The following is a 16,556-nucleotide window of genomic DNA, read 5'->3' on the forward strand; positions in this document are numbered from 1 at the left end:
CACCAAGCATCCAAACATCCTGATTCAAGAAAACATAAACACACACTCACATCGACTCATGCGACTCTACCTACAATGGTACGGTGCGAAAAGGTGCGTAGGTTGGCTTTATCCGAATTCTGCCCGTCCACTTGGACCACCAGGTGCTGCTATTTGCCCAGCGCTGCTGCTGAATAATCTCTATCATTAACTACTTTGAGAGAAAGCGGTAGGACTCCGTACCTGGGATATCTTTGGCGTCGGTGGATCAACGGATTTGTTTACGGGGTTTTCGCTCCGTGGTATATAGCGGTGGTGGTGGTGGTAGTAGTAGTAAATACGCGACTCCAAATTAGAGCGGCTGAAGCAGACCCAGTGACCTAGTTGCAGGAGCTGGAAACATACAATGCCACTTACTTAATTCCTACGGCGGATATAGTCTCTACCCTACAGTAAATTAAACAGTCTCCGTAAGAATCACGTGACCAACTACCCAACGTAAACAAAACCAAATGATTCATCGTTGTATATACACCAACTCAACCCATAAATTATTAAACAGGCTAAACTATGAACAGATCTCATCCCCCAAATTCCACTAATATCTAGAATTGTAGGTTTAGATGTACTCCCAAGCAGCAACGGAACCGTTACCGGCAACAGCGAGCGCATCAAAGCCAATGCAGTCGCCAACGTTACCCGAGGGGACGGTAGCGTTCTGGGAAGCAGCAAAGACCTGCCACTTGCTATCCTCGTCGCGGCAGGCCATGAAGCCCTTGCCGAAGGACCAGGAGCCGAGGGCGCCGTTCTTGCCGGGGGTGTAGGTGAAGGGGCCGGTGGAGGAGCCGGTAGGGATGTAGGCGGAGTGGGGCACGGTGAAGCTCAGGGCGCCCGAGGGGTTGACGTAGACTTGCTGGCCACCGGGGACTTCGACGTCCTGGAGTAAGGTTGTTAGTATGGGGACAGGGTGGGAAAGGCGGGTAAAGGGAGGAGGGCTTGGCGTACCAGGGAGGAACCGTCACCGGCGAAGACGGTCTCGGTGCCGGCAGGGCAGCCGGAGTCAAGAGGGCAGTAGGAGGAGGTCTCTCCGCCAAGGTAGAAAGCACCGCCGGCGGCGTTGAGAGGGAGGAGGTGGATGGGAGAGCCGGAGCGGGCGGACATGATGCCGAAGGTGGTGGTGCCGCGGGCCTTGTGCTGGGAGGAGGGGGCGGCGGCGGCCAGGAGGGGGAGGAGAGAGGCGGCGATAGTGAACTTCATGGTGGTGGATTGGAGAAGAAGAGATTGAGGAGATTGAGGAGGATTGTAGTGTATGAGATGAGGGGTTTGGAGGGTAGATTGGATTGATCTGGGAATGAATGACTGGGAGAGATGGGATGCATGACCCCGTATTTATATCCTGAACGACCCGACCATGAGGTCAGGCAGGGAACGAGAGTGGAGAGGTTGGAGGAGCAAGGGTCCCGAGGTTGTGGTGGAATGCTGTATACACAGTAGAGGCAACTCGCCTCCAGCATCATTCGGTGCAACTGCAAGATGCAGCAATGCCCGGCGGCACGAGCCGTCAGAACAGAATCTAAATCCTGGCCTATCAGGACGAGCAGCCGAGAACAACGTGGATGGAGCGATTCCACTTGGCAGCAGCACTAAAGTGAGACCGCATGGAGACGAAACAGGCGACGGCCATGGAGAGTGGCTCTCCAGCAGCTTCGATGGAGAACAGAGAGGTTATGACGTGCCGATTAAACGATTTGTCTCACATTTCTCCGAGACACGGCAGGAAAAATGATGCTGTTGAGGGAAGGATAATTATAGAACGACGATCTCCAAGCCAGGAGCCGTTCCGAGGATCCGATGGCCGTTCCCCCCAGTCTCCAGTCGGACATGCCGATCCGCCCCCGAGTCTGAAGAATGAGATTAGGATGGACGGAGGAGAAACAATCCCTTTTTCCAAGGGATTCCCTGAGCCTCCTCCGATGAACGTCATTGCCGCATGCGCACCGCCACTGGAAATACGAGCCCTGCATCGCCGCATTCCTCGGTTGAACAGCGGTTCCCCCGGGGCGAGTCCTACGGATTTCCTGCCAGAACTCTAATCTAGAGCCGGAGCCAGCCAGTTCATTCATTCTTCTGGCGCAGTGCATACAGTACAGGTTCTCCAAAAAATGCAGTGTTCGATGGGTTGATCATTTTGTCCTCTAACCGTGCGTGCGCGGGACCGTGAAACCAGACGCGAACCTTCACACCGTACAAGGCAAGTTACAGGAAGGGGAAAGCAAGACAGGATTAAGTAGACATCAAGAAGAGGAAAGCCCACCAAGAGAAGCAAAAGATGCCAGAAAAAGCCAGAAGAACCAGACGAACCCTGCGACACCAGTCCAGATAGTAACACAGTACACCCACCCAATTTGAAAGAACCCATCACCAACACCACAGAACCGAACCCGCATCCTACCGTTAACCCGGAGCAGAAAAAAGCGCGAAGGAGGAATCAAAACCAGTAAAACAGATCGCCCATAGGTATCCCAAACTAGCAAACGCCCCTGGCTCAGGCTCAGTCGTAGTCGTCTCCACCGTCATCGCCGTCGCTGTGACGCCCGCGGGATCCCTTGACCCCGTCCTTCCGAATGGGTATCTTGATCCCCTGGAGGGCGAAACATTTGCTCAGCGGCGTACTCTCAATGACCCCGGGGAACTTTTTGGCTGAAAACACGTGGAATGGCTCCGAGAAGACGGAGGCCAGCACCGGCGCCGATCCATGGTTGATCACAGATACCCCGTTGGGGGAATCGGTGGACTGGTTGCCGACATTCACAAAGCTCATCTTGAGACTGTCGAGATATCAGCATCGGTCACGACGCGACCAGCCCGCGCGGTTGAACTTACCGGAACGACCCCTCTGTGCGGACACTCAGGTCCTGCAGGATGAACCATACTCCGATCTTATTTTCAGGGTCGGTCAATCGAAAGGCACTGGCGCTGAGGCTGCCAATGAGGTTCCGTGTGAACATGCCGCCAGGCCCGGAGGTAACAGGCTGCGCCGGGGAGATGTTGGTGGGCGGCATGTGGCCGCCGGTGTAATAAGGTTGGTAGTACGGCCCCTGAGGGCTCGCCCCGTAGGGGTTCTGGTACTGCATCTGGGGGTTGCCACCATAGTAACTGTTCACCTGAGGGTATGGGACAGGCTGGCCGTACGCATTCTGTGCGTAAGGCGGATAGGAGGGAGAAACACTATGCGGCGGAGGGGGGTAGGAGGAGGACATGGCGGTGGATATCGACGGAGAGGTGGCCGAGTGCTTGACCAGGTTCACCTCGCTGGTCCCTTCGGCGTTCCACAGGTCGACCATGAGCACGTAAAACGACGTGTCGATCTCACTATGATGGCTAGTCAATGACTATTCTCGGCAGAGGGGACACGCGACACCGCCATACTTGATATCGATCTCTTTCTCAGTCTGCGCATCTCGCACAATCAGGCGAATACAAGGCGGAGGTGTAATAGGCCGCCGATCCTGAGCTCTAGTCAGCTACCAATGGGACCAAGGGAACCATCCAACGACATCGAAGCACGACCGACCTTATCTCCGAAGCCACACATCCGAGCGCGAACAGGCTGCTGCACCACCTGCAGAGACCAAACGCGACCATCGTGAACGGTGGAAAGCGGCGCCAGATGACTCGACGGAGGTAGCCCTCCGGCGGACGCGACGCCTGCGGAGCCAGGCGTGGGATATGATGAGGACGGAGGCGGAATACGATCCATCGAGAGCGGAGGGGGTGGAGGCGGAGCGGTATGTGTCCGGTCGTCCAGAGCGTACATAGTGCTCATCGCGTTGACGAGGATGAAGGTGACGAAGTGGCGGGAGGAGGGGTGAATACCTAAAACAGCAATGAGTTCGCGACGGACAAACCCAATCTACCACGAGCTGGAGTTAGACGAGGGCACGCGCCTGCTAGGGGGGGTACAGCCAAAGGATCTGGAAGAACCACACGTACGTTCGGTTAGAACACAATGCACAGCGTCGGTCGGCAAGAAGCTCGCAAGGCGACGATTAGGTGTGGGTGAGCCGGAGCGACGAGGCGTCAAAATGCGGGAGATTCGTTGAGGCTTCCACGGATCGGCCACAAGACCACAGGTTCCCCAACGGCGTCCACTTTTTGATCCTGGGGGTAGCACAAGGACAGGAACCTGCAGCGATGAACGATTGGCGGATCACGATGCTGCACACCAACCCCAAGCCGTGTAAGATAAACCAGAGGGAGGACAGGCAGGGAAAAGGCGGGGTCGCGCAGAGTGGCAGGCAGGCAGGCGAGATGGACGTTGAAGAGAAAAGACGGAGAGTTCGTTGGTGCGGACAGCAGAAAAGATTGGAGCAGCCGAGGAGGGGACGAATGCAGAGCTGGAAGTCACGGGCAGCTGTCGAGGTCCAGAACCCAAACTTTGGGGGGGAAGGAGGGGAATGAGCTCATTTCGGCGTGGTGACGGAGGGTTTGGCGATGGGGGTCGGGTTTGACTTCAAGTGCTACTCAATACCCTCTAGACTACGCGGAGTCAAGAAATGAGTCTCTTGGAATTTACAGGCAGTACATAATCCAAGGTATCGATCTAGATCGTACCTCTCTTTCTATGGGAACGATCCGAATGTCCAGCAGCCGGCCGCCGCTGGAGAATTAATTTTGTGATCCAGAAACGCGGGTTGGGGGGAGGGGGGGGAGAGGAGACAGGCTACGGGTCCCGGGGCACCGGCCAGCAAGCAGCGGCGGTGTTGGGGGGCCAGCAGGATGGGCTAAGCGGGCTAACCTCAGGCCTTGACCTGCCCTTGCCTTCCTTCGGTCGTAGCGTCACGGATCAGGACGGCGATCAACCCGGCGCAGGAACCTCGCGACCCAGACGGTCGGGTTCAATCTGCTGCCCACCACCAGTGAAGAATCGCCTGCCTGGCCCCATCGCCGAAGCAATTCCCGCCTGTTTTGATTTCCCCCGTCCGTTGTTTGTTTTTCTATTTGCTGATTTTTAGGTTTCCCGGCTAAATTCTTCTTTTCGACTCTATTTTTCGGCCTTCTGCCCTGTCAGTCTATTAATAGCGTGCATGGATACCTAGTCAGTTACCTACCCAATCTTTTATCTTGACTCCATCTCATCGGGTTCATCTGTCCCTCCATTACCATTTTCGTCACCTGGCCTTGCTGTCACCACAGTGGGGCGGCCAGATGTAACGAAAGAGGAGAACGCGACTGTGCGAGTCGACCTAACCTGGCCAACCGCGGCAAGACCCCGGCCAAGTGAGGGTGTGCACCGTGTGGGGCACCCGGTCTTGTTCCAACCAATCCGGGCCATGGCTGCTTCTCGTTGGTGCAATGGATCCTCAGCATTGGGTCGGACTGAACCTGCTGCTCGCCGTTCTGGGTTAGGCCACAAACTCCACTGTCCGTTTTCGGTGACGGAACTCCATCCCAAGCAAAAATTTCCTCCACCTAGGGCCGCTGGAATTGTCCTGTAAGAATCCCGATCTTATTTTCACCCCGGCGGCTTCACATTGACCAATGATGGATAATCATAAAATGCCAGTGCTTTTGATCGCTTACAGGGGAGGTGGGATTTTGATTGGAGGTGAAAGCGGACCAATCGCCCTAGCCGGAAGATCTCCCTCAATTTGCACCAATACAAACTTGACTGGGAGAGCGGTGCGGCCCCGCTGGATCGGTAAGCGGGCTGCACTGCTACCCGGCCACTTTCCCTCCGGGGATGCGGTTGGTTTATCCGCCATGCTACCGGCCGGACTTTTCCGTCCAGCCTGCATCGTCGGTATCTCATGCTTGAGTGATCAGAAATGCTTTTGTTGAAGCCAACGGTGTGTGGAATGCCTAAAGCTACGATGCGGTGAGAAAACCGAGTTCCACAGAACCCCGGGGATCGTAGAAAAGTAGTCTGTGGACAGATTCCGGTAGTTAGCAAAGCTCCATCAATTGGTCTCTGACGGCGCATCGGGCTAACACTCGGTGGAGGCCATTGTTCCCAAGGACAATGACTGAGAAAATCCACAGGGACAATCGATTTACTGTAGATATCTCAGTCGTCTGACGCATTGAAGCCCCGAAAGGTACGGATCAATAGCCACTCTTCTCACCAGCTGCAGGCAAAGCCGCCTGAAATGAATTCCCAGTGGCGTCATGAAGATCAGGGCCTTTTCCACTGGACAACAACCAATAGAGGTGGCACAGTGACTAAGAATGAAGTCACTGACATCTGCAGCCCGATAAACTAGGCCATGAGCAAAGCTTATCCAAGCCTGCAGCTATCCGGGGGCTTAGTGAGGGCTAGACCAGGGTATGGTATGTCCATTGGATGCTTCATTCGAATACCTAGCCTGTGTACCATTTTTGGTGGCACCAACAGTAAGGGGCATGTATGTGTTCGGGACAGGGGATGGATTCGCCCTGCGATTTACAATGGGACCCTGCATCGTACAAGGCTGACAGTGTCATTATTGCCACAATGAAACAGTTCCATGGTGGCAAGCAATCTCTCGATCACTAGTCCCGTGGTGTTCGTTGCATTTGTATGGATGGAAGGGGTTGACAGAGGCAATGTCGACATTCAAATGGAAGCCGGGCGACCGAAGCTAGGAGAACAAGCTTTGGTAACCGTGAGTCTGCAGGGATACTGTGCCCCGAGTAAGCAGAACATTCCATAATCCACGTGCGCTCGTCTTTGTGCAGAAGACAAGGCTTCCCTGTCAAAAGGACCTTGGCAGAATCCCCCCACTGCACGGCTCCTCAACAGGCCCGTCAGACCGATCCTACTATGTATCTTGCCTTGATGGCTTCCCATGGTCCGGTAGCCACGTCCCGCCAGCCTTTTCCGACGGGTGGGTAGATCGTTGGGATCGGGGACGAGATCTTGGGCCCATCGGGGTGCACTAACCAAGAGCCCCACGGTTAGCCATGGGTACTATCTACTGTGGTCCAAGGGGCTTCACAGAGGGAGGGAGGCAGAGGGATGAAGTATGCGCCAAATGAACTTGCCTGGAAGCAGGTTTCAGGGTGTTGTGAACATCAGGAATGCGGGGAGGAGGCCTGGATTCAGAAGGGCAAAAGTCACGGGGATGACCTCACACAAACCGAGGACGGGGTCGGGGGTTTCTTGCGATCTGAAAGATGCAATCTGCCCGGGCCCGTCTGGGATCTGCCGAGGAGTTCAAGAATGAGATTCATGAACCAGAGGTACGTCTGCCACTTGGTGAACCTGATTGGCCCACCCGGGGCGGCGCTGCTTTTGCACGCAGAACTATGGACGGGAACGAGTTGGGCCTCCGCATACTTCCCCCATCTTTGCTCCAACACTCGCTTCTTGGCTCCTTCATATCGGCGGCAAATGCCTAGACCCACTGTTTCCCACAAAAGCATGTCGCTGGATCGCATTGTGTTGCAGGCGAAGATGAAGATGAGGGGGTACTTGAATGCTGGCCCCCCAGGGAGGGACACTCTGATGCCAGACAGGTGAGAGCCGGCTTTCTCTTAAACAAAAATTCCTGTCTCTTTTGCTTTGTCTCTCGCAAACGATGAGGTGCTTCAAGGGACTTTGTTCTCAGTGGATCTGGGGATGGGCTCTTCTAGAGATTGTCGCGGCTGCCTCCTTCACTCCCCTTCTCCCTCCCTCATATCCACTCGCTGTTCGCAGCCCTTACCTATCTTGTTCGTCTCACCCCCTGGTAGCTTTACAGTAGGCTTATCTATGGCACTGTCTGAGCAGACTCATTGTTTACTGACCACTATGTACAGCTTGGCTTCCAGGAAACCAGGCAGCAAACCTTCCTTCCAGTTCGCCTCAGTTTTGGTACGGAAATAATCTTACGTGGTCGGTCATTGCTCGCGTCGATGGCCAGGCATACAGTCTTTTTGGAGTCCCGGATTCGCTCGAGGGCATCCAGGCTGCTACTGTCACAGGTGGCAACTATACGTCGACGCACAGCATCTTCACGTTGACTGCGGGATCGAAGAGTTTCACGCTGGACTTTCTGTCGCCTGTCTCCCCGACCAACCTCGTGCGCCAATCTCTGCCATTTTCTTATCTCACAGTGTCAGTTAACGGGGGATCGCGCAATGAATCTGTCCAAATTTATTCGGATATCGATTCCTCCTGGACTGGCCGGCCGGATAGCGCAGCTTGGGAGTTCTCAAAAATCAACACTACCTCCGTGTTTCAGCTGAACCCTGTTGGAGAAGCCATATTTTCGGAAAATGCCCAAGAACAAGCGCTCTGGGGTGAAACAGTCTATGCCACCCGCGCTTCACATGGAGACACCCTCTCCTCTGCTTCTGGCCCATTGTCTGCTATCCGATCACAATTTATTGCCAAGGGGTCTCTGGCTGATACCCATGCAAATTGGACATCGGATGGTGTCGTAGCATTTACGCATGAACTGGGAACAGTTGCAGGGGATACCTCGGTTACATTTGCCATTGGGCATGTGCGTGAGCAGGCCATCAACTACCTTGGAAATGCGCAGACTGCGTACTACCGAGCGATCTATCCCAATACCACATCAGCCGTCTCCCATTTCCTCGACGACTATGTGGAAGCGGCAGATGAGGCGACCAAGATGGATACTTTGATACAAAAAGGCGGAGAGTCATCGTACGGTACTAATTACTCCGATATACTTGCACTCTCTCTTCGACAAATCTACGGTGGAATGGAGCTCACTATTCCCGATGACACCCTAGACACCCAAGATGCGAGGGCCTTCATCAAAGAGATCTCTAGTGACGGTAATATCAACACCGTCGATGTCATCTACGCATCCTTCCCAATCTTCTATGCCTTGAGCCCCGACTACATCAGACTCCTGCTACGACCCATCTTCGAGTACATGGATAACAAAAACTACACCGAAGACTACGCAGTCCACGATATAGGTACCCATTATCCAAACGCCACGGGCCACAATCCTAAGGGCGAGATCATGCCGGTCGAGGAAAGCGGGAACATCTTGATCATGGCCTATGCCTACGAATTAGCGACCAACAAAACCGATATCTCAAGCACGTACTCATCCCTTCTGACCAAAAGCGCCCAGTATCTGGAAGCACACGGGAAATACCCCGAGGCGCAGCTATCCCTCAACGACGCACTCGGCAAGATAGCCAACCAAACCAATCTGGCCATGAAAGCTGCCAGCGGACTTGCTTCCTACGGACAAATGACCTCGCAAGCCAACTACACGAATGCCGGGAAATCTCTCGCCGATGCACTCTACAACGGTCGACTGGGCACAGATCCTAATGGGACCTACTTTACCATCCAGTACGGTAGCAACTCATGGTTCCTTGTATACAACCACTATGCGGACGTCCTGTTCTCCCTCGACCTCTTCCCCGAAGAAGCATACAACGCCACCACAGCCTTCTACCCTACCGTGCGCAAACCCGCGGGGGTAGCACTGGATGCCGATATCAACTGGGGGCAAACGAACTGGCAGGGGTTTGTGGCTGCAACTGTCACGGGAGAAGCCAGAGACATGTTCATCGCAGATATGCATGCCTACATTGCGAATGGGCTCAACGGGGTACCGTTTTCGGACCGCTACTGGGTCAAAAGCAATACCGCCGGGACGGCTGGGGAGTTCTTCTCGTTCCGGGCTCGACCCGCCCTGGGAAGCCACTATGCGTTGATGGCACTGCAAGGTGCGAACCAGTGGTCATTGGCTATATAGGTGAAGCGTTGTATGCTGTACATAATAACATAATAATAAGAGTGATATACAACCCCCAGCCCCCCAATTCCACATAGGTCATACAAGCCTTACCTTGGATATACCAAACTGAATTCCCAATCAAACCGAATACTCAAAAGATCCTAGTATCTAACTGAGTACCTCACACAAGTGAATATCATAAGAAAATCAAATCCATACCGGATATACTATGCGTAAAGGCATGCATACAGGATCTTGTCGAACAATGCTACCTAACTTACACGCTCTGGAAGCTATAAAGAAGGAATAAGAATCTTCTTTCTCTGACGTGGGTATCAATATTCAGCGATGGTTTAGCTAGTTTATCGCTGATTTATCCTCTCTGTTTGTACTTTGTTGTTCATCACACATTGCAAACTCATCCGAATTCATGCTTGTCTTATGTTCTCAGCACCTGTGGTCTTCATGGGGCTCCGCTGCCTCTTCTTTCTGGAGGTTGTTTTCTGTTCCGTAAGATTGCCCGACAACAGGGAAAGACTGCTAACGGAGAGAAGTTCTCTAACCCTCGTGCTGCCATCCGAAGCAAGGCCGCCACCCATGCCCAGAATCAGATCCCCTTTCAGCTCTTCCATCTTTTTTTTCTACGACCATTGAGGTGCAGGATATTGCCAACCGCCGCATGCACGGCCAGCAAAGCCGGGCTGGGAAGGCAATACCTTCCATCGTGACAGACAAATGTCACAAGTCGATTCGGGGGTAAATGGGCAAGATGATAACGAGCCATGTTCGGAAAAAGGTTCAATCGATATTGGTTCGGCGTGGAGGTCGATTCCAAGATAAAGTGGAAGTTGTCGAACTGAGTGTGGATACCTTCAGCGAGCATCATCACGTTATCTTCTGTATTGATGTCGTCCGAGGAGAATCCTACACGTGCCCGGAGGTCCGGGAAATACCGGTTGATATTGGTCCAAATAGCCGCATGTCTGTACCGGTCATCGGACGAGTTCTCTCGAAGGACACCCCCAAAAAAAGGGGGATGATGTGGCAGGCAGGAAGGGGTACACCGATGGCCTTTGTGGGTCGCTCATTTTATGATGAACTCCAGGCCCCGGTTACAACGCATTTGTTGCCGTCCCGAGCAAGGCAACTTTCTCGGAAGAGACGCTGTTCGTCTCTGCGGACTGACTGGAGATTGCTGGAGAGCAGATTCTCTAATGAGTCTTCTAGGCCAAACCGGGGAGATGGAGTAATCATCGAATATGCCAGACGACCCGGTGGGGCGTAGGCTGGGGGACGTCATTGGATATATGCAGACAGGAGCACTGATCTTGTGTCCGAGGTTCGGTCCTTGAAAAGCATTGGTCGTCTTCCCTAGATGCCGCTTTCTCAGTCAGACTATTTCCATTTATTGGGCTGTGATATTCACCTCCGGTATAGGTGAATGTTGCTGGCTTATATACCAACGCTGCGATGGGTTCACTGGAACAGTGAATCCCAAGTAGCCTCTTTGGCCTAGCGGTGATGGTGCTTAAGAACCATTGTCGCAAGAACCAGTTACTGTGAAGCGGCTGCCCAGTAATGCGACTGCCGGATTGGGTTAGGGGCGCACCTTCCTAGAGCGACAAAAAGGGCCTTGTGTAGGTCGGCTGGAGAACATCCATAGGCTTTGCCAGAACCTCACGCGGTCATACCTTCTAAATCGGTATAGGTCTTGCATGGTATATGAAGCAGGCTGAGTATCCTATAATTAGGAGCGGTCTAGTAATTGAAGGTGGATGTCTCCTGGATCCTGTGGTTGTAGCCACTCCCTAACCTAAGTATTCGTATAGCTAACACATTGTTCAATTACAATCGGTCGAGGATTCATCCTCGACAGTCGGTTTATGGATGGCTATGTGCATGTGAACATTTAATCCTGGCCTTTTCAAGAGGATGGGGCAAAACGCTGAGTCTTCTAGTTGTATTAACAATGGAACCAGCTTGATAGTAAACGCAGCGGACTACGTAGCAGGCCATCATTGTACACCCGGAGGAGTGTACTTTTCTCTCGAGAACGGGCTTGTCGTCCTCGGACTTCTTTCTAGCCCCAACAGTCAGACTCATCAAGCCCGGACCTGTAATCAAAGCTACACCGTAGGTCGTGCCAAGCGAGAGGGTACCTCTCGCCCCTCCTCGGCTCGGTGTATCTTGGCCCCAACCAACTCAAGGAGCAAGCAAACTGTCTGACCAGGTTTCCACACGTCCTCTTTCTAGGTTGGGTATTTCCAGTATCGTCGGCGATTCATTCGGCTGCTGCTGCCTAGCCAAGCGCCCCAAGGATATAGAGCCATGCGCAGTGGTCGTGGACTTGACAAGTCAGTCAGTCAACCAACGCGGAAGGAGAAACTGTGCCCTATGGCACCATGCCTGGGGCCATTCGTCCGAAGATGAGAGGTGAGATTGTTGATTATCGAGTGGCCAGGATGACAGGAACATGCGGGCTGGAGGCCCATTCATATAAACGCAAGACCTGCATTTTCCCAGTCAGGAATGACGCTGACGTATGTGAGGAGAAGCAGGATTTACGGAGCCCAAGTGTCCAATGTGCTGGCTCATCCGCAGACGGATTGTGCCGAAATGGTCCAATCCCATGTGCCACGAACCCGACTGTTGCTGACGCCATTCCTATTCGAGTCAAGGCGGCGGCCCCCAAGCGCACCTGGGTGCATCGAGAATCGCACCAGAAGATCCTGCGAACGGTGACGAGGTCTGTGACCTCAGGATCTGAAATCGACTGGCCTGGCCTTGGCCCAGGCCCGCTGCGGCGATTAGGGTAATTCGGAGCTCCCGGCGAGGGTCAGGTGGACCCACCGAGCGCCATTGATCGTGGCACCACAACTCAACCCTGAGGCCGGTATACGTCCGCCGGCCGAGATGTAGATGGCACTACTCCGTACCGAGCATGGAGATACTCTTAGCCATCTGAGCACAAGCACGACCCGCATGCGACATTGCGCACAGTCCCGGCCGGAACGGTCGGGTTTAGCCCGGAGTATGGCTGGCTGGCTGTAAGATGCATGCACCATGGACTGTGGGCGGAGCTTGACCATTGAGTGCTCGGTAGCGCAACGTTGCGGGCCATTGGCGGGGTCCGACGGTTGCTGCTGGAGCTTGGAGGCGTGGGAGGCGTAAGAGAGGCTGCGGGAGAGGCTTTGTCGCAGCGGGGGCCCATTGTCTTCCGAAACGATGCAGCAGTGCCCGTTACATCGAATCTCTCAAGCCGGTCCGAAGAAGCCATGACAGGCGGATTCACCCCCCTGCGGGCGAATTGTTTGGTCCTTTCACATAGGCGAAGGATAGCATGGTCATGGAACCGTGGAAGGGAACGGAAGCTTTGGTTGACATCACCCAAGGAGCCACCACAAAGACATCGAGGCCGGGTACACCGTCTTGTGCACCCGACGGAAACATGTTGGATGGAGAGGAAGGAAGTTGAAACAGGCGGAGAAGGCGTCGAGGAACCCACGATCGAATCAAGCCTGAGGCAGACGAGGCGGCGGGAGAGTCCCGAACCGCACCCCTTATGCCTGATCGGGCAAGGCGGGTGAGCCAAGGGCCAATAGGAGACTGACTGGGCTCCCAAGAATCTTGGTTACCCGAAACGGCAAAAGCAGGGTTCATGGAAGCCTAGCACTAGGCCACGATAGGCAAAGGGTAGGAGCGAGGATGGGGATTTGACTTTTAGGTTTGGGCTGCAAGTGGACGCGGTGGACCCCGGCTTTGTCCCAAGACGGCATGACGAGGAGGCCCCGGGGGCCATCTTCACTGATGCTGGCCAAGGGTCAACAAATAGATCCTCGGCCACAGGCAGAACCTGGCCTAGCTCGTTTACATCGGACCTTTGGAGCGTCCGTCCCGAAGGTTCCGTCTTTTTGGGTTCGGGGGGGAGGGGAGCACAGCAGATCCTGGATAAGCTACGATAGTCTAGTGAGTACTTTGTACTCCGTAGTGCCGTCGTCCTCGTCGCCGTCCGCTCAGGGGGGGTGTGGATCTCACCTGATTGGGCAACTTCGGTGGATGGTGGGGTGGGGCATGTCAAGGATGGGGGAGCAGATTGTTGCTCGATAACCTCAGTCGGGATATCCTCAGCGACCGATCCTTCAAATTGGGGGGGCAGATCCCAACGAGAGCAGTAAGTCCTCAGCGAGCAGGGCTGGGCGATGATCCAGGGTTCAGACCCGAGAGGGAAGGCGACCTAGAAGGCCAGCTGCAGGATGCCTCGTAGCGCTGCAGCCCGCATTTACTGGTTTCGTCGGGGCTTGGCCAGGTTGTCCCAGGCCGGCAGGAGCCCAGAGCCCTTGTACTGTGTAAGTTGGTGCACACTTGCCTACTCCGTGTATTGCTGGCCCAGCCCCACTGCCGCAACGATCTATCAGCTAGTAGTTCGCCCATGGGTTGTGATTTGTTGTATGGCGGGCGGGTGGATTTGGAACCTTCCCTCCGCCGGACTGAAGGGCCCATTCTGAATATTAAATCTCGGGGTCTCCAGCACCCCGATGGTCTCGAGGGTGAGTTGGAAGTTCAACCCGATCAACTGAATCAAAGTCGGAGGGGGCCGCAGACTCTCTGCATTGCAGCAACCACACCTTGCGCCAGTTGCAACCCTCCATCCTTTCCCTAGAGGCCAAAAAGTCCCAGCCATGCCTGCACGGCGCACATACAGAGCCCCGGCGCGGAATGGCTGTTTTGAGTGCAGGAACCGGCGAATCAAGGTAGGTGTCCTTGGGCTTAGTCCCGGCGAAGCTTAACTTAAGTTGCCTGGGCCGGCCTGCTGTTTGCTGTTTTCTTGGTTGTCCTTTTGGTTTCAGTCCATTTCTGTCTGCCTTTTGTTCCCCTGCGGGATGCCTGAGTGCCTGGGTGCCTGAATGATGCAGTGATCCCCTGGATATGCTCCGCCTGGTCGATGTCTACGGGCTTGTTTGATTGCTGCTGTGAACCGGGCCCTCGCTGTTCTTCTGCTTGCACCTCCGCTCTCTTCCCCTTGGCACTGGTGGGCCAGTTTCTTCCCAATATATACTGATTGGCCGGGATGCAGTGTCCGAACGAACACCCCCAGTGCTCCCATTGCACCAGCGACAATATAATATGCCAATACCTCTCCTCGTCCACTTTCGCCTGGCCGAGGGTCAAGTCTCGCTCCACCACCCCGACCATTCCCCCGTCCCGCACAGCGTCGCCATCCCACGTAAATTCTAGGGTCTTCGCAGAGTATCGAGTCGTCATGGATCCCGTCGCTTCCTCGAGCCCCGCGGACGAGCTCAACATCCAGGACCTGGAATTGATGATGCAATGGTGTACCACGACCTACCGGTCTGTCTCGCGGAATAGCTCAGTGGAGGGGATCTGGCAGGGCGTGGTTCCGCGGGAAGCTATGCGCCACCCATTCTTGATGCACGGTATCTTGGCCCTCTCCGCCCTGGATCTGGGCTTCAGCTCTCCTCCCGGCCCTCCGAAAGACTACTACACCCGAACCGCCCAGACCCATCAGTCCCGCGCCGTGACCGGTCTCAGTAAGGTCGCGGGAAACCTCGACAAATCGAACTGCAACGCCGCATTTGCGCTTTCCAGCATCATGGTTGTTTTCTCCTTTGCCTTCCCTCGAACGACGAACAAGCGCGGGGATGTATTGGACGAGCTTCTGGAGATATTCCGGTTCACGCGCGGGTCGGTGGATGTACAAGGAGGGATCATCGAATGGGTAGCAGCTGGGGAGTTCAGTCCGCTGCTCGAGTACGACAATTCGCAGCCAACAATGCCCGATACATCGCGATTGGCGATCATGTCGCTGACGCGAATGAATGCGAGCCTGGCGAGCAGCGACCCCGCGCACGAGAAGGACACGTATGATACCACGATCCGGTACCTGAGCTACTCGCTGGACAAGCTTGCTCGGGGCGGCGAGACGATGATCATTGCGTTTCAGTGGATCTTCCAGATTCCGCCGCGATACATGGAATTGCTCCGAGAGAGGCAGCCATTTGCGATGGCGATTCTGGCACATTACGCGGTGATTATCCACTCGCTGCGAGGGCATTGGTGGATGGGCGAGTGGGGGGCGCGACTGATCCGGGAGATCGGCCAGCACCTGGGTGCCGACTGGCGAGACTCTATCAGCTGGGTGGTAGACGCGACGGGCTGCTATATTCCTCCGGTCTGAGACGGCGCGGAATCATTTGCTCTTCACCAATTTTTGGAGCAATGATGCACACAGAAGCACATGGCGATCGTTGTGGCCATTCTTGAAACGGGTGCAGCGCGTCCACTGCCAGTGGGATCATGGCCACGGCAGGCGACCCCCGCCGCCACGACACGAGTCACCGTGAAACTCACCGTCAAGGAATAGAGCCGTGCGATCGGCTGCCATAAGAAACGACTAACGAGGGTCTGGACGTCTGGGGAGGCCGACCGGGGCAAGCGCTAGGGGTGAACACAACGAAGACGGTGAGCTAGAAAGGACCAGTTCGGATTATCGATCGCCAATCCGCCGCGAGACGAGGTGCTGGCCATCTGACCGACGGACTGGCCTGATCGATAGGTCCCAGTGACCATGCAGCTTGGCATGAAGATACCTGGCACGAGCAGTAGTTATAGTACCGCCAACATAAATTACAAACCAACATCAATTCTTACTCCTTCTATTGTAATACCTTCCACTGCCTAGATCCCTACCAGTATCAGTAGGCAAAAAAGCAATATGCAACCATCCCACTAAGGCAACGTGGTAGTGTACCCGATAAGCCTGGGCCATTTCATTGGAGCCATAGATAATTAGTGCGCAGCCGCAGCCGCAACAATCAACAACAGCCAGCATACAAAAGCAGGCGATATACCCGGAACAAGAGC

The 16,556-nt window shown here is 54.6% G+C and overlaps 5 protein-coding genes across 5 annotated transcripts; 3 read left to right on the forward strand and 2 right to left on the reverse strand.

The window, feature by feature from the left end:
- Positions 1–480: 480 nt before the first annotated feature.
- Positions 481–1,436, reverse strand: BO80DRAFT_35886 (putative IgE binding protein). Its single transcript, XM_025715896.1, has 2 exons — positions 985–1,436; positions 481–916 (listed from the first exon to the last, which is right to left on the reverse strand). The coding sequence occupies exons 1-2, from the start codon at positions 1,234–1,236 to the stop codon at positions 599–601; spliced, it is 570 nt and encodes a 189-aa protein (XP_025576778.1). The 5' UTR covers positions 1,237–1,436; the 3' UTR covers positions 481–598.
- Positions 1,437–2,301, forward strand: BO80DRAFT_35899 (uncharacterized protein). Its single transcript, XM_025715902.1, has one exon. It carries the CDS (start codon positions 1,638–1,640, stop codon positions 2,070–2,072), a length of 435 nt encoding a protein of 144 aa, XP_025576779.1. The 5' UTR covers positions 1,437–1,637; the 3' UTR covers positions 2,073–2,301.
- A 229-nt stretch (positions 2,302–2,530) lies between these two features.
- Positions 2,531–3,739, reverse strand: BO80DRAFT_352232 (velvet factor family protein; the record flags this gene model as incomplete). Its single annotated transcript, XM_025715612.1, has 4 exons — positions 2,531–2,807; positions 2,863–3,351; positions 3,409–3,488; positions 3,554–3,739. The coding sequence occupies 4 exons, from the start codon at positions 3,737–3,739 to the stop codon at positions 2,531–2,533; spliced, it is 1,032 nt and encodes a 343-aa protein (XP_025576780.1).
- A 3,799-nt stretch (positions 3,740–7,538) lies between these two features.
- Positions 7,539–9,692, forward strand: BO80DRAFT_351974 (DUF1793-domain-containing protein; the record flags this gene model as incomplete). Its single annotated transcript, XM_025715607.1, has 2 exons — positions 7,539–7,671; positions 7,759–9,692. 2 exons carry the CDS (start codon positions 7,539–7,541, stop codon positions 9,690–9,692), a joined length of 2,067 nt encoding a protein of 688 aa, XP_025576781.1.
- A 4,819-nt stretch (positions 9,693–14,511) lies between these two features.
- BO80DRAFT_423884 (uncharacterized protein) lies at positions 14,512–16,321 on the forward strand. Its single transcript, XM_025719150.1, has one exon. The coding sequence runs from the start codon at positions 14,935–14,937 to the stop codon at positions 15,868–15,870; it is 936 nt and encodes a 311-aa protein (XP_025576782.1). The 5' UTR covers positions 14,512–14,934; the 3' UTR covers positions 15,871–16,321.
- Positions 16,322–16,556: the final 235 nt, after the last annotated feature.

Source organism: Aspergillus ibericus (genome assembly GCF_003184845.1).
Source record: "Aspergillus ibericus CBS 121593 unplaced genomic scaffold BO80scaffold_13, whole genome shotgun sequence".
Taxonomy (NCBI): Eukaryota; Fungi; Ascomycota; class Eurotiomycetes; order Eurotiales; family Aspergillaceae; genus Aspergillus; species Aspergillus ibericus.

What these genes read in the sequence shown, in the direction of transcription:
- BO80DRAFT_35899 (XM_025715902.1), top strand. Translation starts at nt 1,638, where the DNA reads ATGGAGACGAAACAGGCGACGGCCATGGAGAGTGGCTCTCCAGCAGCT.
- BO80DRAFT_35886 (XM_025715896.1), bottom strand. Translation starts at nt 1,236, where the DNA reads ATGAAGTTCACTATCGCCGCCTCTCTCCTCCCCCTCCTGGCCGCCGCC. An exon ending in CCGGTGACGGTTCCTCCCTG is followed by an intron (nt 917 to 984) that starts GTACGCCAAGCC and finishes ACCTTACTCCAG; the next exon opens with GACGTCGAAGTCCCCGGTGG.
- BO80DRAFT_423884 (XM_025719150.1), top strand. Translation starts at nt 14,935, where the DNA reads ATGGATCCCGTCGCTTCCTCGAGCCCCGCGGACGAGCTCAACATCCAG.